The 19,172-nt window shown below is 43.0% G+C and overlaps 1 protein-coding gene across 1 annotated transcript in view; it reads right to left on the minus strand.

Annotated features, from left to right (window-relative positions):
* The window catches only part of LOC308155457 (syntaxin-1A), a gene marked incomplete at both ends in the record, with an annotated part of 61,460 nt that overhangs the window by 24,896 nt on the left and 17,392 nt on the right, over positions 1–19,172 (minus strand). Inside the window, 3 exons of the mRNA XM_080528778.1 lie at positions 346–454; positions 624–697; positions 2,733–2,807. Of these exons, the coding sequence (XP_080384904.1) occupies positions 346–454; positions 624–697; positions 2,733–2,807 (258 nt within the window). The remainder of the gene's footprint in view (positions 1–345; positions 455–623; positions 698–2,732; positions 2,808–19,172) is intronic.

Raw genomic sequence — 19,172 nt, forward strand, 5'->3', positions numbered from 1 at the left:
CCAGAGGAGGAGAGAGCGTGGTGAGCGGGCTGAGCTTTTACTATTGAAATTAAGTGATGCTGAACCTCGAATGTTCTGATCCATAGTCATCATCCATTGCCCCACTGGTCCACTCTCCCTCCACTAGCGGGGATGTTGAGATCCTTAGGGAAGGCGGGTTAAAGAGTCGAGGATGCAGCCTTCAGTGTTTGTGTAAACCCATCTGATCTATGTTCCTAGATCTATGTTCCCCTATGGCTGAAGTGTCCCGACAACATGGCCCCTGTGGAGGGAGCTACTGGAACAGTCAACAGATTCAGGAGCATGCACGCACACACACACACACACACACACACACACACTTACTGATCTCCAGCTGTCTCTGGATCCGGCCCTTGCATCGCTCCCTGTAGTCTGACTGCGTGGTGTTGTACTCTGACATCACCTCCACAAACTTACGGGACAACGTGGAATGCTGCAAGAGGACGGTACTGTTCATCAACCCTCAACAGGACATCCTTTACTCAGACCTCATATTCATCTGCCTCATCCAGTTTTCCTATCAGCTTGAGGGTCGAAATGACATGATTTCATACAGTATGCATCACCACCAAGTCATTACCAGTGTAATAATATATCCTTACCTGTGTCTTGCGTATCCTCAGGTCTGCAGATGACCTGTTTAAACCCTCCTCATGCTCAATGGACTGCTCAATACCTAGAGCCAATGAGAGAGAGAACAACTATTCAGAATGACAGGTTTATTCAAAGAAAAAGGTGGGCCGATATGCTGCTTTACACACTAGGCCAACACCAACCATACTGTGCTGGCTCCCATATTTCCCTTTTTACATTGTCCTCCCAAGCCCAGTTGCAACTACAGTGTTTCCTCTACATGCATTTATTGGTGGCGGGCCACCACGAATGAATTTCCTCCGCCACGAATTGATTCAGTCCACAAAAAACAAAAAAATTCAAAAAAAAAAAAAAACTTTACATTTTAGCTGATTAAAATATATCTGATCCTAGATCAGCGCTATAATGGATGTTGACTAAAAGTGCACCTAAATCCACGCCCATCTCTCTCTAACTGCTGATCCAAAATCAGATTAATGACATTCAGTTGACGACGTGACACAAGGGCTCCTGATTGGTCTAAATGTGAACTGTGGTATTATTGTTATTGTGTACAGGCCACCGTAGTGACATCAGGGGGGTATTCCATCAACATCGCCAAAGGGAAAATCCAGGTCTAGTCTGATAAATCTCGCGAGAGTTCTTAAAAATATCCAGGCATATTCTGATAGGTCTCGCGAGAGTTATCAAATATAAGCCAGGATTTTCCCCTAGCGACGTTGATGGAATACCCCCCAGGTCAGGTGGGCAGGTTACGACGAGACAACAAGAGACCGGTATTGTAGAGCTTACAGAGCGAGTTAAAATAAAGACACTTACATTGAAATACAGAAGGACTCACGTGTATGTTTAATAGAATAACACGACATGGTGTCAGAAGTCCTGTAAGTGAGTGTTAAGAGTTAGATCGGCCGACAAGTGTCATTTGAGCTCGTGACGGTGAGAAGGGAGAAGAAAAGATGGATGCTAATGCTAACGCGGGAGCAGCTGCAGTCCAGAGAACGGCGCCAGTTTCAAGTGCTACGTTAGCAGACATTAGCAAGTCAAAAAACGATTCTTATGTGCCGTCACTTTAGCAACGACACAGTATTGTCAAGGGGAAAAGAAGGGGAGACGATTTTTTTATTGACAACGGAATTACATGCTGGAAAAACATGCAGCTAAAATTCAGGGAACATTTGGACAATAAGAGACACACGGGAGAAGTACGGGAAAACAGGGCTCATGTGGGTCTCATCAAAGGTAAGAGTTTGTTTTCTTTAACTCAGCTGATACTCAGCTGTTTACCGAATGCTCCATCTGACTGTGATTTTACTTCTGTAATGTGGTGGGTTGACATAATTCACGCACGGAACTATAGGTTGAGAGTATTGTTCCGTCCGCAGTTGATTGCGTAGTACCCAAGTTGTTTAGACTGTTCTATTTACTGCTTGAGTGTGTTGTTGACAATCGTTCATGTCCTTCATTAAACGTTTAGCTTTGTCATTTGATACGCCGCCTACGACTACCATCTCTCTGCACTACAGTAAACAGTTAATCAGTAACGTAAGCCGCTTTTGTGCTCATGTAGGCCTACTTCGTATTATATTATAGCTGATGATCTTTGTGTGTGTATGTGACTGTCAGTCACAAGTTTATATTCTGTATATTCATATTATTATTTTTTGGCCATCCTCTAGTTTTGGCTGTGATTAGATCGTTGTTTTGAGCGCGCGTGCGGTCACGCGCGCGGTCACGGCTATCCGACACCAATGTAAAAATTCCTGGAGGAAACACTGAACTATGATGGATGGATAACCAGACCAGCCCAGTACAGCTCAGCTCGGTTCGGTCCTGCAGTGTGAATTAGGGTTTAGAGATCTTCTCTTCAAATAGAGCCTGGCCAAGGTTCTGCTGTCCCATAGCAGAAGGGTAGAACCCGGGGAGGTTGGTGGAGGTAGAAGTTGGAGGACGGGCTCATTGCAATGCATGGAATGGAATGAGGAATGTTAACAAACACATGTGTTTGATTCCATCCCATGGATTACAATAAGCCTGTCCTCCAATGTCTGCCTCCCTGTATAGAACATAACAGTGTTATTGACATGGAGACTGGAGACCACGTCTTTGAGACATACTTTTTAACTTGGTGCGCACTTTGTTGGCCGACTTCTTGATGTCCGTCATCAGCTGCTCCAGTTCTGCCTTCGTCTCTGCACAGAGACAAAGAGAGACAGAGACAGAGAGAGAGAGAGAGAGAGAGAGAGAGAGAGAGAGAGAGACAGACAGAGAGAGAGAGAAAGAGAGAGAGAGAAAGAGAGAGAGAGAGAAAGAGACAGAGAGAGAGAAAGAGACAGAGAGAGAGAGAGAGAGAGAGAGAGAGAGAGAGAGAGAGAGAGAGAGAGAGAGAGAGAGAGAGAGAGAGAGAAAGATGTGATCATTAAATCATTCACATATTATTTCTCTGTTTCACTTAGATTTGTCACAACCAGATCACCACAATGATAGGCTATTGAGCACAGGCATAACAACAACTCAAACCTGGCCTTAGTGGGAGTGCATTTACTAAGTAAGGTATTTGTCATTTGGGGACTTCAGCAAAAACACATGACTACGAGGTGTGGCTCCAAGTCAGAAATGTGTGGTGTGCAAGCACTGGTGGTGGTGGTGGTAGTGATGGGTGGGGGGGTATTGCTGTGGGAGATCACTAATGCCAAGTAAAGCCAATGGCGATGTGTCTGGAGTTTTTTCCGATCTATTGGATAAACAAACCAGGGTTCCCACACCTTCTGAAACATCAAATTCAAGCACCTTTCAAGGACTTTCAAGACTCAATTCCCTCAAATTCAAGGACCCAACACGGCATAATTTGAGACAGATCTAGATGAGAATTTATATAATAGGAACTATCCGCTCACAGACAATAATTCAAAAGAGAGGCTTGAATGTGTGAACACTAGATGGTCTCTTGCCTTCTCTACCACAGCACAGCAAAACAATATATTGTGAAATATGTGTAAAGTTAAGCAATACAGAGACTTATTTACTAGTTGACGAGCTAAGTAAAACATTTTTGAATATACATGTTTTTTTTAGAGAGAGAGAGAGAGAGAGAGAGAGAGAGAGAGAGAGAGAGAGAGAGAGAGAGAGAGAGAGAGAGAGAGAGAGAGGGAGAGAGGGGAATTCAAGCACTTTCAACGACCCATCTCTACTTTCAAAAACTTTTAAGACCTTGATTTTCTTTTTCTCAAATTCACAAACTTTCAAGGATTTCAAGGACCCGTGGGAACCCTGACAAACACCAAGTTTGACGCGTCGGCCGGGCCAGACCTTCTGAGCATCTTCCCGGACACCGTGCAGGTGTTCCCAGGAGTCTGGGAAGTGTCTGGGAACGGAATCAACACAGCAACAGTAGCAGAGACTGTACTGTACAGCAACAGTAGCAGAGAGACACAGTTGAGTTTCCTTCTCCTTCCTGTTGTCATCGTTTCATGTATGCTGCATTCGGTTAAATAAATGAATACATTTGTAGCTACAATCCTTTTTCTGCATACGATGTTGTACAATGTCGGTCATTTCAAAGTGATTGATCCGGATGCCAGAGAGTTCTAGTAATAATAATAATAATAATAATAATAATAATAATAATAATAATAATAATAACTTTTTATTTGTATAGCTCTTTTCCTGCAAACGTTGCAGCTCAAAGTGCTCCTAGTATGCTTTCCTATCTCTGCAAACCCAGCAAACTCGTTTTGAGCGGGAATAGGTCCCTGCTACTGTTACCTTTGAACTACCTTTGATTTTTTCCCCCCATAGCCAATTCATTCTGAAATGGATCAAGTAATTCAGTTCACGGAAAAACAGCCGCAAGGTTCTGTTATTATGTTGGTGACCTAGTTCTGGTCCTCACTCGCCAACACCTAGCCGGCAAGTCAACTCCCAGCATCAGTCTTCCCCTCGGGTGGGCTGCTCAGACCACCACAGCCAGGGATATGCTAATTTCACCCTACTTCTCTTCCCCAAGGCTGACTCTCTACAGTCAGAGTGTGGCCTCCTTCTTTGATTTGGTTTCCTATAATTGCCTCGATCTGAAAAGAGCTGGATCAATGAACACTGACACCGTCAGGCTTTCACCTCTCCTGTGGTGTTCAGGGGTGGAGGGCAGGAAGCTACTGCTGGATGGCTGGATGAAGTCAGTGGTAGGGCCGACAGTACAAGACACAGCCGCTCATCCAGGAGGAATAGGAGTTTGATCGCCCTCCCAACCGACACTGGATCCCACAGCGGCTCTGACTAGAGGAGCTCTGGGCTCTCGTTCACTCTTTCCAGTCCCCCGTTCCCACAGACCTCCTGCAGGCTGTGTGTTCTTATTCTCTCCCAGGTGCTCAGAAACACACACTCAAATAAAAGGCACCCGGTAGCTCCAAAATAGCTCTGTCTTCAGTAGGCGTGTGTGTGTGTATGTGCGTGTGTGTGTGTGTATGTGCGTGTGTGTGTGTGTATGTGTATGTGTGTGTGTGCGTGTGTGTGCGTGTGTGTGCGTGTGCGCTCGGTTTCTAAACCCGCTTCCTAACCACCACCAGGTCTTTAGCCGTCGAGAGACAATCCCTTTGCAATCCGCACCAGCTAACGCGGTACCAGTACAGTCTGGAGAAGAATGTATCAAGCTTTGGAGATGTTGGAGAGGAGGACAGGGGGACTTCTACTGACAGACATTCTTTTGGGGAGGAAGAGGAAACGCCTCGCAGGAATAACGATAGTGGGTGCGCGCACGTCCCTCCCGTCCCTCCCGTCCTGTCTCCAGGACACAGAGGCCAGGTGTTGATCAGAACCTTTAGCCAGGAGCAGACGTTCTTTGTCTGACTTGAGAGACTATGGAGAGAGCTTTACTTTGACTTGATTTGTAGAGCACTTCTCAAGACAGCCGTCACAAAGCACTTCACAGCACATTCGGTCGCATACAGCATAAAAGACAGCAAGTGAACAGCCAACAAGTAAAATAGAATTCCTCAAATGTAGAACAAGCATTTCACAAAAGCAATAAAAACCAATGCTAAAATCAATACAGATATCAGAAACGAAATAGAGAAAACAACTTAATAATAATAGAATAAACGCCATCCTATAGAAGTCAAGTGGGTTTTTAAACTCAGGCTGACTGTAGGTATTTAACACGGCCCTCCTCTCCATCTTACACTCTATCATCCTCAGCCTCTGAAAGGTACAATCTCTACAGTCTTTCCTTGATTCCTTGCGCCCTCGCTCCTTACCTCCTTCTCCTTCCACATCAGAGGAGAAGGTGAATGAATGAATGAATCTTTGATTTCGAACATGATTTAAAAGAAAAATAAATAAAACTAATAACAAAAAAGTACAGGTATCACGGTTCAAAAGGGAGTAGGATGAAGCCTAAGCTTATCATGTCCTACCCCTATCCCTCACTTCCAAGTGAGAGCAATAATACTCAAAGTATATAATCCATTACTTAATACATACATTACAGTATCCACAGTACTAATCATTTTACATTCTTAATATTGAAACAATACAAAATAAATAAATAAATATAATTTCCCATTCTTAACACTGAAACAACACTAAATAAATAAATAAATAACAAACATCAGTATCCGCAATGTCATACAAAAGAAAAAGACAAAGACAACCACAGCTGAGGGGTCTGGGAGGGGGAAGAACTCAAGACATTCTCCTCTGAGGAGGCGAGGGTAGCCCACGTTCACTCCCCACACCCTCTTGCCGACTGTGTCTCTGTCCGCTGCCATACAGGAAATGGCCCCGTTGATCCCATCCTCTACTGACACAAAGCAATGGTAAATGGTAAATGGACTGCACTTATATAGCGCCTTTTTTGCTGCTCCAAAGCGCTTTACCACGGCCTCTCATTCACCCATTCACACACCCATTCACACACCAATGGCGGCAAGCTGCCATGCGAGGCGCTGGCCCGCTCACTGGGAGCAATTTTGGGGTTCAGTGTCTTGCCCAAGGACACTTTGACATGTGGCCAGCCGGGGCTCGAACCGCTGATCTGCCAACCTTGTGATGATTAGACGGCGACTCTACCTCCTGAGACACAGCTGCAACGACTACAGAGGCCATGAACCAGCAACCTCCTCCACTTCTCTTCCAACAAGTCTTCAGAGTGGGCAGAAATCTATGATAACACACTTCCTCTAGTTTGAGGGGGGGGGGGGGGGGGTGGCCCTGCTATAATTATCTGGGATTCAGGGTCAGGTTTCAGACAGTGTAGGATTGACTGACTTTCTCAGTAGTAAAAGCCCCTACAGTGTTATGGTAGCGTTAGAAGAGAGAATGTGTGTCACAGTGGGGTTAATGGACTAATCCACTGTGGGTTCAGTCTGGTCTGCTTGGGGGCTTGGGGGCTTCTCATACTGCAGGGGCCCGACTATGGAGGACCAAGTCTGTCAAAATGAACAATAAATATATAGATACATAAATGAATGTATGAACAAATAAATGAATGAATACACACAGTATAACGAAATACATTTCTATATTTATTTATTCTTTTACGCATTCATTCTTTGTTTTCCATTTTCATTCTTTCTTTTCCACATTCATTCTTTCTTTTCCACATTCATTCTTTCTTTTCCACATTCATTCTTTCATTCTTTCTTTTCCACATTTATTCTTTCTTTTCCACTTTATCAGATCTGTATGCAAATATCTGGGGGCGTATCTTGCATGTTGTCCACGCCCCTACACATTTTCATTGGTTGATACCGCGCGTGACGTGTGAAAGCAGCGACGCAGTTATCATCACAGACGGGTAGAGAGTCGTTAGTCGTCTATAGCCCCGTTCTCACACAGCCTCTTTCTGCCTATAATTTCCATGGAATCCCAAACTATGTCGACATCCCAAGCTATTCCTGTGTTGTCCCCTTTCACACATGTCGGCAATGGTCTATACTAGTCCATCAGCACTGTATGGGAGAACTTGGTGATAACCACAATACCAGTTGACTCAATTAGACATATACGCTCTGGGCTATGCGCGATGCAAGACAGCTGAGAGTGTCTCCACTGCGTTTATATCACAAAATGTACATTTGATAAGTAAAAGTAAGCTAGCTAAGTACTATCCAGTTGGAATTATAGAAGATCTAGTTGTGTTTTCCTGCTGGTCTCGCTGCCTGGGTTTGAACAGACTTGTGGTGACTAAAAATGGCTTTAAAAAATGCCTTTCCACCAAAGAACCGTATATATACATATATGCCATATATATGCCATATATCATACCTCCACTATGATTCATACGCAGAGTTTGACTTAGGACGGCACCAGAAAAAAATGTCCAGCCTAACCAAATGGAGTACCTCTCTAGCCCAGGCAGTGAGCTGACTTCATGCACTGAAAAACTGTTTAAAGTACAATAATGACTATTGTACTACTTGGACTTCTATTCTGGTTGTACTTTTTATTTTATTTTTAAAAACATGCTATGATTGGAAATTAAGTAGTGTCTGCTCTTGGCTGAGGGTTTCACCACGTCACGCGCAGTATCAACCAATGAAAATGCGCAGGGGCGTGGACAACATGCAAGATACGCCCCTATATTCGCATACACATCTGATAAAGCGAAAGACAATGTTGTATTCACATAGAATAGTTTGTCTTTGTCATTGTCAGATGTGTATGCAAATATAGGGGCAAGTATCTTGGGCGCACTCTAGTCCAGCCGGGGCTCGAACCGCTGATCTGCCAACCTTGTGATGATTAGACGGCGACTCTACCTCCTGAGACACAGCTGCAACGACTACAGAGGCCATGAACCAGCAACCTCCTCCACTTCTCTTCCAACAAGTCTTCAGAGTGGGCAGAAATCTATGATAACACACTTCCTCTAGTTTGAGGGGGGGGGGGGGGTGGCCCTGCTATAATTATCTGGGATTCAGGGTCAGGTTTCAGACAGTGTAGGATTGACTGACTTTCTCAGTAGTAAAAGCCCCTACAGTGTAATGGTAGCGTTAGAAGAGAGAATGTGTGTCACAGTGGGGTTAATGGACTAATCCACTGTGGGTTCAGTCTGGTCTGCTTGGGGGCTTGGGGGCTTCTCATACTGCAGGGGCCCGACTATGGAGGACCAAGTCTGTCAAAATGAACAATAAATATATAGATACATAAATGAATGTATGAACAAATAAATGAATGAATACACACAGTATAACGAAATACATTTCTATATTTATTTATTCTTTTACGCATTCATTCTTTGTTTTCCATTTTCATTCTTTCTTTTCCACATTCATTCATACGCATTTTCATTGGTTGATACGGCACGTGACGTGGTGAAGCCCTCAGCCAAGAGTAATAGTCCTTGGCCAAAATGTAACATTTCATTACCATCTGGGTGGGCAAATTCTAGATGGGATTTTTTAATTCCTATACATCCCTAGATTATGTTTTGATATGATAGACCTTTTGGTTTGGCAGCTTATTAGTGGTTAGGGTTATGTCCCTTGCCATATCTTGCTCCCTTTCGCATGATTCGCGCGTAGCTGTGCTGTGGTTGTGATAGAGACATGAGCCCTTTCATGTTCTTTATGCGCCTGAGTCTCCTAAACACGTAGAGACCAACCCCGAGTCGATCAGAGCTTCCTACGATGAGCTACGGTAACTTTCCCGCACCTACCCCCTACCGGTGAATGCCTACTTTTTGCGGTTTTCCGGAGGTATTGTGCGGTAGGTGGCGGTGCGGGAGAGTTTCCATAGCTCAGCGTAGGAAGCTCTGAACGACTCGGGGTTGTTCTCTACTTGTTCAGGAGACCCAGGCGCCTACAATTCGTCTGGCTCATGACTCTATCACAACCACAGCCCGAGCTACGCGCGACTCACTCGAAGGGGAGCAAAATATGGCAGGGCACTCAGGGAACTTCCTTTTTTTGTGGACCTGAATGCAGGACACTGAGGCCGAGGCAGATGAAAGGTCAAACCCATGGATGGGTACATTTATTGTTTTCTGAATTTTTATGTTTAAATATACAAATGATACATTATCTATTTAAAATAGGCGTTTTTCCAGACTCCAGAATATAAATCTAATCAGTAGAAACGAATCTAAGCAAGCCTTTAGAATATGGATAATAACACATACAATACATACACATCTTACTATACTCCTCTTACTGTAGGCTATTGTCTTTATATAATGTGTGCATATAATGCACTTTGAATTGCCCTTGTCGTATGACATGTGCTATACGAATAAACTTGCCTTGCCTAAACCCTTTTGGAAGGTTTTGTTTATGTCCAGGTTTCACACATCTCTGTAGTTACATGTTCAGTGAGTGAGTCTAGTTGCTGGTGACCGCTAGGACCATAGGCAGATGCCTTGTTGGTAAGTAATTTGTTCAAAGCAAAAAAACAAATAAAGTGTGTGTTTACCCCCTCAAATAAATTAACTTAGCCCCAGTCAGATCCATATTTAGAGGTAAGTTACCTCAGGTAACTTTAGCTAGCAAGCTAGTTTAGAGTTAGTGGTAATGCATATCTAGCTAGTTAGATAACTTAAGTTATTATTATTATTATTATAACTAGCTAGCTAGTTTTTTCCACCATAAACCATTTCCTGAAGCCAAAACCATTTCCCACTACTGAAGCTACAGAGCAGCGATGCAGATCCAAGGTCAACAACATTCACTCTCTGATGCCCAGCTCCTCCTCTCTGTCTCCCTCTGCTACCAACCCCTCGCCTGGGAGTTTGCCATCCCTCCCATGCTTCACAGAGGTTCAGCAGAGCCACATTATTGAAATCCTTAGAGGTATGAAATCATGCACTTGCGCCCTGGACCCCATTCCCACTGCTCTGCTCGAGTCATACATCCCCATTCTCAGCCCATTCATTACTCAAGCTGTTAACCTCTCCCTTCGAACTGGTCATGTCTCACCTGCTCTCAAAGTCTCTGTCATCCGCCCCCTTTTCAAGAAGCCCACCCTGGACCCGGAGGTTCTAGCCAACAATAGGCCTGTCTCCAACCTTGCCTTCCTGTCCAAGGTGCTAGAGAAGGAAGTTGCTTTCCCTAGGTTTGACCCTCACCTGACCTTCAGTGACCATATAAAACACCTGTGCAAAACCTCCTATCATCATTTCCAAACTCCGTCCCACTCTAACCCTCAGATGCAGAGAAACTTGTCCATGCCTTTATCTCCTCAAGACTGGACTACTGCAATGCGCTCTTCATCGGGATTCCTGGCAAAAGCATACAGAAGCTGCAATGCATCCAGAACAGCGCTGCCAGGATCCTGATGAGAGTCCGCAAATACGAGCACATAACCCCCACATAGCCCCCATTCTACACTCACTACATTGGCTCCCTTATTCAAAAAGGCCTTTGACTGTTGAACTGTGTTCATTCTTGTGTTTTTTGTTGTTGTTAAAGTTAAATGTTTTTAACTTATTATGTTTTAGGCTGTTTTTTTGTTTTTACTCTGTAGCACTCTGTAGCCTGCTGTGTACCCAGGCTTGAGACAGGGTTTTATATTGTAGTAATATTAATGTAACTTAATTTACGTTAAATTTACAGAAGATTCCTTGTTTGTAGCGCCTCTAAGTTGTAATGAGATCTGCCCCAATTACTGCGCCCTGACAATATTTTAGTTTAGAATAAGGTTGGTAATTTAATGTCAAACTAGATGTATTCCTCTATTTCAGAGACCCGCACTAGTTAAGGCACTAGGTGGGCCAAATGCTACACCTGTTTAGTCTTCTACAAATAATTTACAATTCAAACAGTGTAGTTTTACATTTGTTAACTTAATGTTTTCCTTTTGAACCATTTATCTAGGAATCAAGGTAAGGCAAATACATTACAAAAAAGAAACAATACAAGAAAAAATAAACAATATTACAGGGGGGTAGGTGCGGAAACGTGACCATAGCTCAGCCTAAGAAGGTCTGATCGACTAGGGGTCGATATCTACTGTTCAGGAGACAAAACAAAACAAAAAACTCTGGTCTCACGTCTCTATCACAACCACAGCCCGACCTACGAGCGAATCATACGAAGGGGAGCAAGATATGGCAGGGGACTTTTTCTGGCAAAACTCTTTTTTGAAGAAAAGCAGTCCATACCTTTAAGAGGTGATAACCACTAATAAGCTTCCAAACCAAAAGGTATATCATATCAAAACATAATCTAGGGATGTAAAGGAATAAAACAAATCACATCTAGAATTTGCCCACCCAGATGGTAATGAAAAATGGTTTGGCCCAAGGACGATCTCGACTTTGTCGCTTTTACCACGTCACGCGTGGTATCAACCAATGAAAATGCGTGGGGCATCAACCAATGAAAATGCGTGGGGCATCAACCAATGAAAATGCGAGACACGCCCCCATATTTGCATACAGATCTGATAATCGGGGAAAGAATGAAAGAATGAATGTGGAAAAGAAAGAATGAATGTCGAAAACAATGTGGAAAACAAAGAATGAATGTGGAAAACAAAGAATGAATGCGTAAAAGAATAAATAAATATAGAAATGTATTTCGTTATTACTGTGTGTATTCATTCATTTATTTATTCATACACTCATTTATTTATCTATATATTTATTGTTAATTTTGACAGACTTGGTCCTCCATACCCGACACCCAACCATACTGAACCATACTGGGCTGGCTTGGGGATTTGTGGCTCTTTTCACATTGTCCTTTCAGCACTATTTCAGCAATTCTGGTGGAGGCGTAATCAGGCCGGTATAGCTCAGCTCAGTTCAGCTCAGTTCAGCTCAGTTCAGCTATAGGTCAGCTCAATTCAGCTCAGTTCAGCTATAGGTCAGCTATAGGTCAGCTCAGTTCAGCTCGGTTCAGTTCAGCTCAGTTCAGTTCAGCTCTGTAGTGTGTTAAGTAGGTTTTAGAGATGCTGGTTTTCATTTTTCACTAGGTTCTGAATCTGCAGGTTGGTGTGCGTGTGTGTGTGTGCGTGTGTGTGTGCGTGTGTGTGTACGTGTGCGTGTGTGTGTGTCTGTGTGTGCGTGCGTGCGTGCGCGTGACTGTGAAAACCCCAATACTCTGGAGGGTTTTAGAACAGAGCAGAATCTTCCCTTCCCAACACTTTGATTCTCCACAGACCCACCAGAACACTTCAATAGAATAAGTCAACTTAGCATTAAAGAAATCTCTCTCTCTAATTCGACAAAACGCCAGCCTCGTCACTGGAGATTCAACACGGGAGCTTTCCGTGCCATCGTGTTGCAGTACGTACAGTGAAGTGCATCAGTAATTACCGCCTTATTAATCTAATAAGCCTTAATGGGTGATTCTGCAGAGCGCCCTGGCTTTTCCAAATGCAATCCAGGGGGAAAACTGCCATGGGACTTCTATAATTAGAATTTATATTTCACTCAACGTGTCAACGGTATTAGTTGAGGAATATAAATCACATGCAAATAGACGAGGTTCTCTCTGCCTTACGCTGTTAACCCCTTATCAGGCTTCTTAATGAACCTCTTAATCAACCCTGTTCTGCAAGAGAAAAAAATAACTGGGCAATCACAATGCACTGGAGATTAACACCAATTAGGCAATCTCTTCACTAATTCTGAGTAATTAAAGGCAACTGTTTTAATAGTTTATGACTCGCTGACCTGCAAAACTGTCCAAGAAAATAAAGCTTTGGTCAAATCAGCCGTGCATAACAACATAAACATGTATTATTGAATACAAATTAGTGTAGTTACTGATTTAAACAGAATGTGATGGCTATCATCAGTGGCGTACCTCAAAATCCCGAGGCCCACCCGCAAGGTGGCGGTGGGGGCCCTTTCGCAAAGGAGGTTAACTCAAACGGATGTAGCGGTAAATTTATTTTAAGGCTGCATATAGCCTACAGCATAGACAGTTAGTTAACACTAACCCTACTACAGCATAGACCGTATGGTTGGCCTGGACAGCTATCAGCTACAGCGCGCTGGCCGTTTGCTCAGAATGACACTGTGTGTGTGTTGGGGATTTGTATTAAAATAACTAGAAGTGATAAATCATGTACTAGGTGCTCATTTAAATAATATGTGACTGAGGTCAGTTGAGAAAAAATGGGAAGGTCACGCAAAGCCAAAAGAGAGGTTCTGCTTTTGAGCGACATGAAGAAGAAAAGCTCCTAACTAAAAGAAAGTATTATGATTCAAACCGCCTGTAAATTACTTATTTTTGCCTATGTGCTAACAACCATTTTGTACCTGCTGATATTCTATTTTCCTGTACTGATTTTATACTTTCATAACTAATGATTAATGATAAGTCTATTCTTCTATACTGTATTTTAACTTGTTAATCGAATCCCAAGTCATGGGACTCTGTGGGCCTGGCAACAGTTATGTTTACACAAGCTATTCTGATAAGGACATACTGACCTAGTCATGAGGAAATGGGTTTGAAGATCAAATAACTGGCCAATTAGTGCTTTAGAACGCACGTAGAATACACCCAAAGTAACTGTATAAAAATGTCTGTACGTCCTAAAAACATAACTGTGTGCATATGCTTACTGGTTTCTTAAAAAACATAACAGAATGTGTGTGTGTCTAACGTTGCGCAAGACTAGGCTGCTCACATAGGTGGATACCGTTGCCGACAGAGTGTCCGAACACTCTCACCATGACAAACGACCGGGGGGTCAGAAGAAGAAGATAACACACAGCACACTCGCACAGACACCGAAAGGAGTCGAAGGCCACATACCGATCTAGAACAGATGCTTACCATAAAACCTACGAGATAGAGGAAGGAGGGACAGCCCATCCAAAATGTTAAGGAAAATGTATAAAGACTACGTATGTACCAAGGCGAAACGAGGCTCTTGTCTGGTGAAGCTTCTGCAGTTAACCTATTGACGACTAGCTGATACTGGCCTGCAGAGGTGAAGCTAGATAGGACCCCTTTCCATGGAATGAAATGCTATTGCTTGCTGATGCTATTGCTTGCTGATGTGCTCGAATAAATATTATCTTAAAGAACAGTTCAGTAGTGGTGCCTAATATTTGATTAAATCATTTTATCTTAGAAGTTATATCAAGGACGTCTCGTTGAGGTTAAACGAACTTGCTTGTAAGTAAAGACTCAATTAACTTTGGAGAAGTTGATCGCCTTACATGTGTGACTGTGCGCACATATCCATACACAAACGTCAACAAGAACAGACCGACAGGCTACACACCACCCCGAGTTAATTTGATTAATAGATTAATACATCTCTCTAATAATAGGCTATTCTTACCTTTAACAATGACCAAAACGTCCTCTCCTCCTGGCATTAGTTTGTGCGAAGTCCTTCACTATGTAACATAGTATGTTTGTTAAATCCATTTGACGTGCGTGCTGGCTTTCTGCTGAGAATCGCTAGTCTGGAGAGTCTGTCCTGGGACATGGTGCTTCTCAGATAGCTTTTGATAATTTTTTGTTTTGAAAACGATCTCTCGGCCGGGTCAGCCTGCGCCATGCCAGCTACAGTAACACTGACCTCCACAGCGGTGCAACAGGTGCATCCACGACGTTCGTCCCTGACCCAGGCAGGGCTGCCAAGTTTCACCAAAAGTTTGGAGTGAGATTTTTTGGCGGTGGAGCGACCCAAAACTGTGCGCGTTTTGGCAGCGGCAGCCCCTCTCTCCCACCCAATTATTTGTGCTAGTTTCCTGCAATTTTACATGTTGTTCATAATAAACCAGCACAAGAAATGAAAATAATTAACATTTTATAAAACAAGAAAAAAATTCAGACAATAATCATATTTATGAAATCTTAATAAACAAATACAGTAGCCTACAGACTCTAAAAGAAAAATGGGCCCCATCAACAGGACTCAGCCCCTTGGTCAGCAGCAGAAAGACCCTTGGTCATCATCTTATATACAGTGCATTGCTCATAGATGGCTATCATGTTATACAGTACATACCAGGGTTTTTCCTGGGTCAGAATGAGGGCTTGGTGGTTGATCTTGTGCGCGCGCAGCGCGCCCACATTTTGTTTTTGAGGGACCCCCAATTGTTGTATTTGTATTGTAAATTGTAATTATTATTAATTATTATTATTATTAATGTACCTGGTTATGTTACAGTAGAGAAACAAAAAACAGTTACCAAAACTGAGTATTTACTAGCTAAGATTGGCAAAAGATGGCGTGGTGCAACCGAAATTAATAAACAACTAGTTTGAAACTAGCTAGTAACAACTAGGGGTTTAGTAACTACTAAATGCCTGCATTTAGTAATGACTTACGCCAAATTGGTGCAACCCAGTCCAGTAGGCTACCAGATACGATGTTGTAATGTATGTGTTACGGTACATGTGGGAATACGGTACATGTGGGAAAACTAGGATTAGGGTTGGGTGCTACGTCGACTTGGTACATGCTGGCATGTCTAACCCTAACCCTAACCCTACCCCTACCCCTAACCCTAGCACCCTAGCACCTAACCCTAACCCTAGTTTTCCCACATGTACCGTGTTCCCACATGTACCGTAACATATGCACATATTTTGCTACCACGGTTGCCAGACGGAATTGACAATGTCCAGCCCAACCGGTCTAAAAGCTGCCGAATCCACCCGTCCAGTGTGACCAAAAGTAGCCCAATCTGGCAACACTGCTTGCTACGTTCTTGCAGCTCGCGTGAATACAGGTTCTTCCATCAGCGCTCGCCTGCCGCTTCGATTGCAGACTCAAGTTAACGCGCGTCCAGAAAGATGCCACGAAACTCATGTCCGGTAGCTTTCTTTCAAGGAATTTCACAAATAAAAGTCCCGTTAAACAATTGTTATTTCTCGCCGTGAGAAAAAGAGGTGCGGCGTGAGAGCGTGAGAACTGGTTGAAATGCGTGAGTTTCACAGAGATTGAGTCCCTGCCCGCGTTAGTCGCAGAACCCTCTATTGGGTCGGTTTGTGAGAGAATATGAAAAAATAATATACATTTGGGGAAGTTTCGCTGCATTTTGTTACATTTTAATTGCTCTTGCCGTTTTTGCGCACCACTGAGGTACTTTCTCTTGCTAATTTTTTTTGCAGGGTCTTGTGTCTCGCTGCCTAAAAAAAATTCTAATAAAAAAGTTTGAATTGTAGTGCCGAGAGACGGGAGTCGTAGGCGGCGTATCAAATGACAAAGCTAAACGTTTAATGAAGGACATGAACGATTGTCAACAACACACTCAAGCAGTAACTGAATAAACAACTCGGGTACCACACACTTAACTGTCCGTGTGGAACAATACTCCCAACCCGTAGTTCCGTGGGTGAATTATGTCAACCCAAGTATCCAATGTTAAGCTTCGTGCACACCAGGTCATTGCGTTGCACGGAAGTCATTCATCTCAATGGGGCAGTTGCGTTGATCCGTTGCGTTGCTCTGCATTGCGTTTCTTGTCCGTCAGGGTGCGGTAATCAGTCAAAATATTTCAGCTTTTGCGTTGCGTTGGATCCGTCAAAACAACAGGAAGTAACCGGAAGTAGTTTCTTGACCAGAGCTTTCGCCACAGATGTAAAATCCGCCATTGGCGAAAATCTTTAATTTGGCTCTACAAGTGTTAATATTTCATTTTATGAAGTTTTTATATGTTTTCAGGCGAGAAAGTAACCATATATATTCACAAAATGTGTCCAGTTTATCAAAATAACCCGTTTATATATCTGATGTTAACATACTGACTGTGTCCGCGAATGCTATGCTATTGTTGTGCTAGGTGCATTGACTGACTGTCCGCGAATGCTATGCTATTGTTATGCTATCTGAATGGTGTACTAGTTTTCACTGAATAAATCGCGATTTCTTTCAAAGAAGGTAGCAGGTGTTTATGTCCATGTCAAGGAGAAGGTACGACTTGTATGACAGTAGTGTGATTAGGACATACGTTGAGGATATTAGTCTACCTCTGATGCTAACTTGTATGGCATAGTGTTTGTGATGCTAACGGCGCCATCTTTGCTATCTCCTCCGGACATATATTACCGCTGTGTTGTTGCGTCTGCATCGCATGCGACATGCGTCAAGCCCATCCCACCAGGTTGCGTCAGAACGGTGGGTCACGGTTCGCGGTGTGCACGAAGCTGGGTGTGAGCGATGCGTCGCTTGCGGGCACGCCACTGGCTATCATGTCTATCAAATTATCAAATTAGCCATCGTCCTGGCATGAGTGGGTGTTGGTTCCAACGCACCTGTTGTTGTCTCGTTTATCCGTTTGTAGCAAAAACTCTGGACCTTTCCAAGAATTAAAGTAGTCTTAAAATCCAAAGTAACAAACTAAAGTAATGTTGGCGTGGTGTGGTGTACGCGTGTCAATGTTTGTTTGTATGTGTGTCTATTCTAGGTCGGGCCTATCCCCGATCGGAGTTCAATGGCAAAGTTATCAAACAAAGTTATCAAACAAAATATCTTGTATCAAACAAAAACATGTGTCAAACAAAACAACAAATCTTCTCTAATGTGGTGGTGGTTATCGTGGGGTGGTGATGAGTGTGATGTGATGAGATTGAAAAACTGTGTCGCACCCTCACGTGTCAGGACTCATCAAACTCAAGCAAGGAGGGATCACTTCACTTTGAAAGGTTTTTCATAAATAATAATATAAAGCTTTTTGGCTCCAACACAGAAAGTGAAGGAATCTGAATCACAGGAATGTGTCCTGTGAATCAATGTCTGTCTTGAACTCTATAACTAGTACTGAAATGCTGTTGTGACCAACTACCGTATGTCTTAAAATGTATGTAACAGTGGCCTTGGGTAGTCCAGTGGTCTACAGCACATACAGTACGTTTTAAACCATCTATTACATACTTTAATTTTTTTCTGAGTGGGGCAGTCCCACACACTTCTCATTGCTTTCCTGTCTTTCTAAACTATCTCTGTCCAATACAAAAAATATGAGTGGGACTGCCCCAAAAAATAACCAGAAAAGTATGTAACAGACGGTTTTAAACGTACATCACCTTTATGTCGTTACGTTGGAAGCCATGTTTTGGGAACGCAAGATATGGTGGATCTAAAACAACAGTGGCTAAGATACACACATACAAGTGTCACAGAACTATGTTCATAGAAAAGGTTATCTGTCTTCTCCACGCACATGTTAAAAGGTCGTTTCAGTATATAACAAATTAAAAGGTGGAAGATCAGATCACATTTTATGAACAATTCATGCAGAAAACCAGGTAATTCCAAAGGGTTCACATACTTTTTCTTGCCACTGTAGATTAAGTTGTTGAAAAAGAGCCTAAAATGACTCGTCAGAGTCATACAGTAACTGAGTTTTGGTCAGAGAGTCTTTGGGAGTTGTGGCTTCCAGTAGTCAACTATTCTTTCTCACCTGAGGTATGTTGTTACACTCTCCTTGCATGTTCTTTCTGTTGGTTATTACACACACACACACACACACACACACACACACACACACACACACACACACACACACACACACACAGTAGATTTGATGCCATCACAATCATTTAGAATCTCTGAATTTAGAATGTTTGGTTGCTGAGCGCTAAATATGATTTGAAAATATACACATTTGACTCATTGCCATAGAAACTAAGAATTATAAAGAT

This window comes from Nansenia antarctica (genome assembly GCF_963989245.1).
Source record: "Nansenia antarctica genome assembly, chromosome: 4".
NCBI lineage: Eukaryota > Metazoa > Chordata > Actinopteri > Argentiniformes > Microstomatidae > Nansenia > Nansenia antarctica.